Here is an 11,440-nt window from a genome sequence, read left to right as displayed (position 1 = left end):
ACGGTAACAGGGAAGGGGAGGGGGCGTTGCTCGGGGAGGGGTGGGTGCGCCTATGTACGTCGCTGGCGCATGGCTTAAATAGCCGCGGCCAGGCCAACCGAAGGGCCGGTCAGCCCACTTCAATGCGGCAGAGCGGTCGAAGTTGATTTCTCAGTACGTGGTGCCCGCATTGAAGTGGTGACGCCCGAGAGAACACCACCGTTAGCGCCGCCCTCCCGTCTGGTCGAATCGCAGCATCAATGTCGGCCGTTGCATGCTCTAGGCCGGCATGAATGGGGCGCGGGCGTTTGATGAAAAGTGGGGAAGAGGCGGGTGGGGGCTTTTTTTTCTGGTGGGTCAGTGCGGTTAGACACAGGCGTGGCAGCGGTTCGGATGCCTATAAAGCGTCCTTTAGTTTGTCTCTAGTTTACGGGAAAAAGTACGCTCGGGCTGTTCAATAGACCGAGACAAACCCGCGTTTGGAACTTTGGATGACATAACACATTTGAATGGCATGGTCCGGACGTACGTGGATGGCTTGACGGTGAGCCTTGGAGATGTCCTAATGTTGTCCCTGTTTCTAATTAGACAGTAGCTTGGCAAAGCATTAATTTGGAGTCAACTGAAAGCCAATCCATATTACTCCATGTCGACACCAAATGCATGGAAATGATCCAACTATAGGTAGTAGAGCCACATCTTATTGGTGCCACCACCTTTTTGTCCGTGCTCCTACCTTCCCTCCCAGCCGCCCACCACCCCCATCCATTGCCACCATGTTTGTCCCTTCTCCTCTTCACCTTACACTCTCCTTTCTCCACCGTTTTGATGGTGGCCCCCCTCCCTTCCTAACCCCGTCCCTACCATTGCCAGGGACCAGGGTGGCCACCTTCTCCGTGCCCTCTTCCCTGCCGCCGCCGTTGTCGTCATTGGTTTGCCTTGCCGGCGACAACCACCCGGCCACCCTTCAATTGTATCGCCCGCTGCGCTGGCCGGACACACACGATGCTTCCAACCGGCTGTGTCGTCGTCATTGCGCTCCTCGTCCTGCTCGGAGACGCGGCGACCGCCGTCGCTGGCATCCGGGTCGACCCCGCTATGATGATCCGGCAGCCGTTGGATTCCATCCCTACCTTCCGCGAGGCGCCCGCCTTCCGCAACGGCGCCGAGTGTGCCGGCGGTGACAAGGTGAACGTCGCCATGACGCTGGACGCTAACTACCTCCGCGGCACCATGGCCGGCGTGCTCTCCATCCTGCAGCACACAGCGTGCCCCGAGAACGTGGTGTTTCACTTCCTCGCCGCCCGGATGGACGGTGACCTCGTCGCCATGCTGCGCGCGACCTTCCCTTACCTGGACCTCCGCGTGTACCGATTCGATCCATCGCGCGTCCGGGGACGTATCTCCCGGTCCATCCGCCACGCGCTAGACCAGCCGCTCAACTACGCGCGCATCTACCTTGCCGACACGTTTCCCCCCGACGTGCGCCGGGTGATCTACCTCGACTCCGACGTGATCGTCGTCGACGACATCCGCACGCTCTTCTCCGTGGACCTCGCGGGCCACGTGGTGGGCGCACCGGAGTACTGCCATGCCAACTTCACCAACTACTTCACGGACACATTTTGGATGGACCCGGCGCTCAGCGGGACGTTCCACGGGCGGCGCCCGTGCTACTTCAACACCGGCGTGATGGTGATGGACGTGGACCAGTGGCGCACCGGCGGGTACACGAGGCGGGTGGAAGGGTGGATGGCCGTGCAGAAGCAGAAGAGGATCTACCACCTCGGCTCTTTGCCGCCCTTCCTTCTGGTGCTCGCCGGAGACATCCAGGGCGTGGACCACCGGTGGAACCAGCACGGGCTTGGCGGCGACAATGTCAAAGGGCGGTGCCGGGGCCTGCACCCGGGACCCATCAGCCTGCTGCACTGGAGCGGCAAGGGAAAGCCGTGGCACCGGCTCGATGCCCGGCGGCCGTGCACCGTCGACTACCTCTGGGCGCCCTACGATCTCTACCGGCCATCGTCGCCGGTACTCGAGGAGTGAGCGGCACCTAAGCCATACGCTAGAAGAGCTAGCGTACCAATCAGTTCGTACGTGCATGCGTGCAAAGAGAAAAAGGAAGAAAAAAAAAGAGGAAATTCAACGAGAGATGTTGATGCATGCATGCATGTCAAATGCATCTCTTCCTATCACTTGCTGGATTGAAATGTGCACACGCAGTTGAACGAAGGGTGGTAGAAGAAGAGAAATGATCGGTGCAGTTTCTTGGGGTGTTGATTTGGGAGATAACTTAATTAGGTGGGTGCAAATTGCTTTTTCTTTTGCCTTTTTCTTGGTTATTATCTCCCTTGGGTGGTTCTTGTTTTGTTCTGCTCTTCATCGTTTTGTATAGGTCATGCTATAATTTTAAAAGATTAGTGTGCATGGTGGGAGACGAGGGAAATTGGTGCTCAAGAATATGTATACTATTGGTGGTGTATATATCAGTTTATGTTTATACAAGGACATATCATAAAAAAAGAAACAACTAATGTTGATTGGAATCTTATTTGCCTCATAAGGCTACTTTGTTTTTTGAAATATTTTTATAAAAGGCGGAATACAATTACGAAAGACTACAACTCATTGCGAACAACAATTGTAGTATCAATACCACACCCAAACTAATCCGGAGAGAAGCCACCGCACACATTACAAACACAACGCAAAGGAACCTGTCTTGACAGCAACAAGGCCACGTCTCGACGTACACCGATCACCTCAAAGAGTAACAACTTTAACCAGACTTCCCTTGCCGACGGACCAAGCAGCCTTGATTACCGAAAGAAGATTGCGAGTGGGTGGAGGGACTCGGTTGGCCCCGAGAAAGGCACCATCTTGGACTCACCAGCATCGACGTACATTGCGCCCAAAAACTCTACTCAGACTAGCGACACGGATTGGAGGACCGCATCACCGAACCTCCAAGCCATGTTTGCACGATGCTCCCAATTGAGGAACGCCTCCAGGATGCCGCCATCGTCGGTCCAAGACCTAGGCTTTCGCCCGGGGACATCAACCCAAAAAAGAGGGTGAGATGCTGACACACCTAAGTGATGCCTTCATGAAGGGAAACAACACCTATAGGCGACACCCACATACTCTTAACAATGTTGAGGATATCGCTTATTATTAGCGTTTCAGTCGGTTAGGGATTCGAGATTAATCAGAAATCGGACGATTAATCGATTTTATCTGTCGAATATTAATCCACCAGTTTTTGCTTGCAATTCCCACGTTCCAAGTACTAATAAGTTAAAAATGAAAACAACCATCAGTGTGCTCTAAGCCTTTAAATAGGACAACACTATATCGATACATGACTATATATTACCTGTTAAATAATGAGTTGATGACAAATAAAATAGACAATACTACAACACATGTCCCATTGAACGGGGCATGAAGCGTGATGTGCGGGAGCCTAGAGAAGAGGATGCCTTGTTTGGATTTTTTTATTACTAGGGACTAACATGATTAATCGCTAGATTCCCGATTAATTGCTTATCCGAGCGACAGATCGGCCTAAATGATAAATAACAAAGATACGGTATAATCTAAGCGGTCACCCACTGATAAGCGATAAATCGGATCATAAATTGGTGAACCAGACGATATTTTGAACAGTACTCCTAAGGAAAGGCCTACTTTGTGGTTGTTTAGTTTCTGTCTGTGGGAAGCTAGTTGAAAAAGTGTCGGACTTTACTATTTTTATTTTTCATTTTTTCCTTACATAAGAAGCTATTGTCCAGTCTTAGAATAAGGCCCTTAAGGTTATAACAGTTTACAAGATAATTCGCAAAGGCAAACGAGAAAGAAAAAGGTGTTCGATAGAAGGACCCATCATGCGACACAACGCGAAAGATCCTAGAAGATCAAAGGATATTAAAGTTTACTATTTTTATCCGTTTCAGCTGATTGAGAACCAACAATTTCTATGTCTACTATGGTAGTCATCCAATCTCATCATAAAGATACATGCATGTATGAAAGCGTAAGAAGATATTCATTGGCCTAGGCCTCCTGTTGGATGCATTCCTTGCACTTTGTTCCACTGTAGCCTGGCGCACCTGCCTTCTATTTTGTAAAAAAAGCACATCCTGTCTATCCTCTACAGCAGCAACTGCATCCATAACAGCATAACAAGTGAGTATGTTGTGATCCATAAGGTACACAACATACTCCAATTACGAGTGCCAAAATCACATGTAACCTATGAAACAACAAATTAATGATCAAAAGGATGTCACCTTTTCAGTAAAAAATCACCAAAATCATGAAAATGTCGGCTCAAATTCATTGACCTACCCCATGAGTCACACATTTGTAGAAGATCCACCCTTTGTGCTTCTCGGTCATCGACCTTGTTGTAGCGGTTGGGGTAGGAGATTGCTAGTGATAGGCGTTGGGAGTTCCCCGAAGAGGAAGGGTGATGTAGTATAGTAGTAGATAGTATTTTCCTTAGTTAAGAACCAAGGTTTATCGAACCAGTACGAAAGACCACGCAAGCAACATAAGCGGCACCTACACACACAAAGCAAATACTCGCACCCAACGCGGGCAAGAGGGTTTTCAATCCACTTATACTCGCCAATTGTAAGGAATAAATCTGATAGTATTAGATAGATAAAAAGGTAAAATAAAAGAAAATAAATTGCAGCAAGTATTTTTGGGGTTTTATTAAATTAAAAGTGAATGAACCCGAGGGCCATAGACTCACTAGAGGCATCTCTCCCATAAGAGTAGAAACAATGGGTAAACAAATTATTGTTGGGCATTTGATAGAATAGTGCACAGTTATGATGATTTTTCATGGCATGATGAATATATAGGCATTACGTCTGTTACAAGTGGACCAACATCCATCTACATCTAATACTATTACTCCAACCCAAGACCGCTATCCAGCATGCATCTCAAAGTATTAAGTTCATAACAAATGGAGTAATGCTTGAATCATCATGACATAATGTAGACAAAGTAAGATCTAATAATATGTTTGAACCCCGTCATTTTACCTGTATTAGCAACAATACAAATATATGCCTTGCAACTCCTATCACCGACTAAGGACACCAAAAGATTGAACGTACTACCAATCACCTCTCGCTGAAGATAAATCAATCTAATTGGCCGAAAGAGAGATATATCGAAGAGAAATACAAGGCTATAAAATCACACTTAGATAATGATGGGAATCATTGCATGGAAAACAAAAAAATTTGTACGCACACGCAATGATCTATCCATGCAGATGCATAGCAACAAGGGGAAGAGTGTGTCTACGTACCCTTGTAGATGATACGTCTCCAACGTATCAATAATTTTTTATTGTTCCATGCTATTATATTATATATCTTGGATGTTTTCTATGCATTTATTGTCAGTGTCCTGGGACCGGGGGTGGCCAGACTTGCCTGCCTACGGCCCATGACGTGGCACCATCGGCGGCCTGGTACGGCCTAGCTTCAGGATCAACAACCCAAGACCCTCGCGAGGGGCCAAGCCTAGCGAGGTGGACGACACCAGGACCTCCTCGAGGGGCGGCATCCCCAGGCTGGCTCCTGAAAAGTGGAGATATCTATGCAAGATGCACCTCATAGGTTCGGGGTACGTGAGCCGTGACGACCAAGGCCAGGCGGGCACCAGCGGGCGCAATGTACCAGTTTCCTCTTTGGTGTTAAGGACCCTTTGGTGCAACAAGGCCAAGACCGCCAGGACGGCAGAGCGGAGGTCATAGTTGAGCCCACCACGGTTTCACGACCAGGAGCCTTTGGCTGGCGAAGACTACTTTTGTCAGGATAGCATGTACTCGTTGTCTCCCTTCAAATTTGGCCGTTGTGGGATCCCTTCCCGCCTTACATTTGGGAAGAGGACCAATGCCACTATAAATAGGACTTAGCTACCACCATAGAAAGGGGGATCATCCTCTCACCCACCAGCTCATCGAGCACAAGAACACCTCTCATCCTGAGGCATTTCTCCAATGTACTAGTTCATCCCTAGCGCTTCGAGGCCAATCCACCACAAAGCAGGAGTAGGGTTTTACACCGCAAGGTGGCCCAAACCTGGGTAAAGTGCTGTGTCTTTTGTTCAATTAGTTCATCGAGCTAGCCAGCGAGATTAGCGAGTAGGCAGATTGGGGAGGACGAGTTCTTCGCACGCACCCTAGAGTTTGAACCTCTCAAGGGTCTGCGGAACCCTAAATCCGACATTTGGCACGCCACGTAGGGGTGCGTCGGAGCCTCTCTTCCGCCGGTCGACCCACCACCGCTCTACCGCTTCCATGGCTGACGCCCATCGAGCCCATGATGAGCGTCGGTCCGCCCTCGCCGCTCGAGTCGCCCAGACGGCACCTGCCGGCGGGCCCGCCCGTCGTTCTCCATTTCCTAACGCCAACGCCGCCACCGGCTCGGTGGGGCACGAGTAGCAAGCTTCGTTGCTGCACCCCTCCGTGCGGCATGATGGACGCACGGCCACCCCGTCGCTGACTCCGACTGGTTTGTCATCTCATGCTCGTCGCGCGCCGGCGGACGCGCAGGTTGCGCTGCTCATGGCGTGTGAGCTCCCTACATCATCTCTCTCGTTGCCTTGCCCGCCGCCTGCTGCGGGCGACATAGACCATGGAGCACATCCTCCACCTCCTCGTCAAGATGTCACCCTCGCGCAAGGGCGCGTGGTCCCATGGCATGACTGCCACGTAGGGCACCCGCGCGTGAAGAAGAAAGCTGCCAGGAGGTCCGGCGGCCGCAAGAGGATGCTCCTGCACTCCCAGCAGCACCACGTCAAGACCGTGCACTGATAACCCACAAGTATAGGGGATCGCAACAGTTTTCAAGGGTAGAGTATTCAACCCAAATTTATTGATTCGACACAAGGGGAGCCAAAGAATATTCTCAAGTATTAGCAGCTGAGTTGTCAATTCAACACACCTGGAAACTTAATATCTGCAGCAAGGTATTTAGTAGCAAAGTAATATGATAGTAGTGGTAACGGTAGTAAAAGGTAACGGTAGCAAAAGTAATATTTTTTATGTTTGTAGTGATGATAACAAAAGCAACGGAAAAGTAAATAAGCGAAGAACAATATATGGAAAGCTCATAAGTAATGGATCGGTGATAGAGAATTATGCCGGATGCGGTTCGTCATGTAACAGTCATAACCTAGGGTGACACAGAGCTAGCTCCAGTTCATCAATGTAATGTAGGCATATATTCCGAATATAGTCATACGTGCTTATGGAAAAGAACTTGCATGATAGGATCAAGAACTCTCATATATTGATGAAAACATAATAGGTTCAGATCTGAAATCATGGCACTTGGGCCCTAGTGACAAGCATTAAGCATAGCAAAGTCATAGCAACATCAATCTTAGAACATAGTGCATATTAGGGATCAAACCCTAACAAAACTAACTCGATTACATGATAAATCTCATCCAACACATCACCGTCCAGCAAGCCTACGACGGAATTACTCATGCACGGCGGTGAGCATCATGAAATTGGTGATGGAGGATGGTTGATGATGATGATGGCAACGGATTCCCCTCTTCGGAGCCCCGAACGAACTCCAGATCAGCCCTCCCAAGAGAGTTTTGGGCTTGGCGGCGGCTCCGTATCGTAAAACGCGATGAATCCTTCTCCCTGGTTTTTTTCTCCCCGAAAGTGAATATATGGAGTCAGGGTTGAGGTCGCGCGCCCCCACCCTCGTGGACAGGTGGAGGCCCCCCTGACGTGGTTCTTTCTTCCAGTATTTTTTATATATTCCAAAATAATTCTACGTTGATTTTCAGGTCATCCCGAGAACTTTTATTTCTGCACAAAAATAACACCATGGCAATTCTGCTGAAAACAACGTCAGTCCGGGTTAGTTCCATTCAAATCATGCAAGTTAGAGTCCAAAACAAGGGCAAAAGTGTTTGCAAAAGTAGATACGACGGAGACGTATCTACTCCCCCAAGCTTAAACCTTTGCTTGTCCTCAAGCAATTCAGTTGATAAACTGAAAGTGATAAAGAAAAACTTTTACAAACTCTGTTTGCTCGTGTTGTTGTAAATATGTAAAGCCAGCATTCAAGTTTTCAGCAAAGATTATGAACTAACCATATTCACAATAACATTTAGGTCTCATGTTTACTCATATCAATGACATAATCAACTAGCTAGCAATAATAATAAATCTCGGATGACAACACTTTCTCAAAACAATCATGATATGATATAATCGGATGGTATCTCGCTAGCCCTTTCTAAGACCGCAAAACATAAATGCAGAGCACCTTTAAAGGTCAGTGGCTGACTATACATTGTAATTCATGGTAAGAGAGATCCAGTCAAGTCATACTCAATGTAAACTAACAGTAATGAATGCAAATGACAGTGGTGCTCTCCAGCTGGTGCTTTTTAATAAGAGGATGATGACTCAGCATAAAAGTAAATAGATAAGCCCTTCGTAGAGGGAAGCAAAGATTTGTAGAGGTGCCAGAGCTCAGTTTTGAAATAGATATGAATAATATTTTGAGTGGTATACTTTCATTGTCAACATAACAACCAAGAGATGGCAATATCTTCCATGCTACACACATTATAGGCGGTTCCCAAACAGAATGGTAAAGTTTATACTCCCCCTCCACCAACAAGCATCAATCCATGGCTTGCTCGAAATAACGAGTGCCTCCAACTAACAACAGTCCTCGGGGAGTTTTGTTTGCAATTATTTTGATTTGATTTGCATAAAGCATGGGACTGGGCATCCCGGTGACCAGCCATTTTCTCGTGAGTGAGGAGCGGAGTCCACTCCTCTTGAGAATAACCCGCCTAATATGGAAGATACAGACAACCCTAGTTGATACATGAGCTATTCGAGCATACAAAACAGAATGTTTATTTGAAGGTTTAGAGTTTGGCACATACAAATTTACTTGGAACGTCAGGTAAATACCGTATATAGGTAGGTATGGTGGACTCATATGGAATAACTTTGGGGTTTATGGAATTGGATGCACAATCAATATTCCCGCTTAGTACAGGTGAAGGCTAGCAAAAAGACTGGGAAGCGACCAGCTAGAGAGCAACAACAGTCATGAACATGCATTAAAATTAATCAACACCGAATGCAAGCATGAGTAGGATATAATGCACCATGAACATAAATATCGTAGAGGCTATGTTGATTTTGTTTCAACTACATGCGTGAACATGTGCCAAGTCAAGCCACTCGAATCATTCAAAAGAGGATACCACCCTATCATACCACACCACAACCATTTTAATAGCATGTTGGCACGCAAGGTAAACCATTATAAGCTCCGAGCTAATTAAGCATGGCATAAGCAACTATAATCTCTAATTGTCATTGCAAACATGTTTATTCATAATAGGCTGAATCAAGAATGATGAACTAATCATATTTACAAAAACAAAGAGAAGTGAAGTTCATACCATCTTTTCTCATCTCAATAAGTTCATCATATAATCATCATTATTTCCTTTCACTTGGACGACTGAATAGTGTGGATAATAATAATAGTGCACGTGCATTGGACTAAGCTGGAATCTGCAAGCATTCAATTCAAGAGAGAAGACAAGGTAATATGGGCTCTTTGTTAGTTCAACAATAATGCATATGAGAGCCAGTTTAACATTTTCATTATGGTCTTCTCCTCTCGACCCGCAAAGAACAAGAAAAGAAATAAAACTATTTACACGGGAAAGCTCCCAACAAGCAAAAGAAGGATGAGAAATCTTTTTGGGTTTTCTTTTTAATTACTACTACAAGCATGGAAATTAAACTAATTAAAAGTTACAACTAAATTTTTTTGTTTTTCTTAAGGTTTATCAAACACACAAGAAGAAAGCATACAAAGGAAAATAAACTAGCATGGATGATACAATGAAAAATTATGAGCACCACAACTAGCAATGAGTGTGTGAACATAAATGTAATGTCGGTGAGAAATATGTACTCCCCCAAGCTTAGGCTTTTGGCCTAAGTTGGTCTATGGCCACGGCTGGCCTAGCGGATATCCAAAGTAATAGTTGGGGTTGTACTGTGAAGAAGCCTCGGGTTGCCACTGGTTGGCAATCACCTCCGGATCCCACTGGCAATCAGACTGTCGCGGAGGATCAAATTGTTGTTCCGGCTCTGGCTCTGTAGCTGATGTAGGGTTCCGGTAGGCGTGAATGGCCTCCAAAGGAACAAGGTACTTTCCTGGAGATAAATCAAACAAGGAAGGAGCAGGCAAGGTAATAGTCTCAGGATGATTTTTACCAAATATTAATTTGTACTTAAGCGCCTTTTCCCTATTCTTAACAATAAAATCATGTGCCACCATACTCTTTGTAACACCCTCGATGCGTCTATAGCTCCCACGTGTCGAGGCACGACTTAGACACATAATCGCATTGAAGGCATATGTCGCAAGTAAGGTAATCTTTACAACATCCCATGTAATATAATAATAAAGGGGAGATAACATAGTTGGCTTACACTCGCCACGTCAATCAAGATACATAAATAACATTACATCATTCAAACACTCATGGCCAGACTACGGCGCCAAAATAAAAGATAACCCAACATGCGACACGGTCCCAATCACCCCCAACTGGGCACCACTACTGATCATCAGGAAAGGAAACATAATAATGTTGAGAGTCCTCGTCAAACTCCCACTTGAGCTCGAGCGCGTCACCTGGAGCGGAATCATCAGGCCCTACATCTGGTGTAATAGTAATCTATGAGCCACATGGACTCAACAATCTCGCACCCTCGCGATCAAGACTATTTAAGCTTATAGGTAAGGCAAGGTAAATATAAGTGGAGCTGCAGCAAGCGGCTAGCAAATATGGTGGCTAACTTATTCGCAAAAGAGAGCGAGAAGAGGAGGCAAAGCGCGAGCGAGAAACTAGAGGACAACCTGCGCAAACATTACTCCAACACCGTGTCCACTTCCCGGACTCCGCCGAGAAGAGGCCATCATGGTAACACACTCAGTTGATTCATTTTAATTAAGTTAAGGTTCAAGTTATCTACAACCGGACATTAACAAATTCCCATCTGCCCATAACCGCGGGCACGGCTTTCAAAAGTTCAAATCCCTGCAGGGGAGTCCCAACTTAGCCCATGACAAGCTCTCACGATCAACGAAGGAATAGACCTCCTCCCGAGACGTTCCGATCAGACTCGGTACCTCGGTTCTTCAAGACACTTCGACAGGTTAAAACAAGACCAGAAACACCGCCCGAATGTGCCGACAAATCCCGATAGGAGCTACACATATCTCTTTCTCAGGGCACACTCAGATTGTCTTAGGTACGGGTAGACTAGCCCAGAGTTGCCCCTGGTGGCCATCGGCAGCTGATAGGTGGACCAACACTCAGAGGAGCACTGGCCCGGGGGGGTTTAAATAAGATG

The 11,440-nt window shown here is 46.8% G+C and overlaps 1 protein-coding gene across 1 annotated transcript; it reads left to right on the top strand.

The window, feature by feature from the left end:
• Positions 1-820: 820 nt before the first annotated feature.
• Positions 821-2,479, top strand: LOC119288862 (probable galacturonosyltransferase-like 4). The gene has a single exon (XM_037568379.1). The coding sequence runs from the start codon at positions 985-987 to the stop codon at positions 2,023-2,025; it is 1,041 nt and encodes a 346-aa protein (XP_037424276.1). The 5' UTR covers positions 821-984; the 3' UTR covers positions 2,026-2,479.
• The last annotated feature ends 8,961 nt before the right edge of the window (positions 2,480-11,440 follow it).

This window comes from Triticum dicoccoides, chromosome 4A, assembly GCF_002162155.2.
Source record: "Triticum dicoccoides isolate Atlit2015 ecotype Zavitan chromosome 4A, WEW_v2.0, whole genome shotgun sequence".
Taxonomy (NCBI): Eukaryota; Viridiplantae; Streptophyta; class Magnoliopsida; order Poales; family Poaceae; genus Triticum; species Triticum dicoccoides.
Note: the sequence above shows the minus strand (reverse complement) of the source record. Positions and strands in the feature narration are given on the sequence as shown.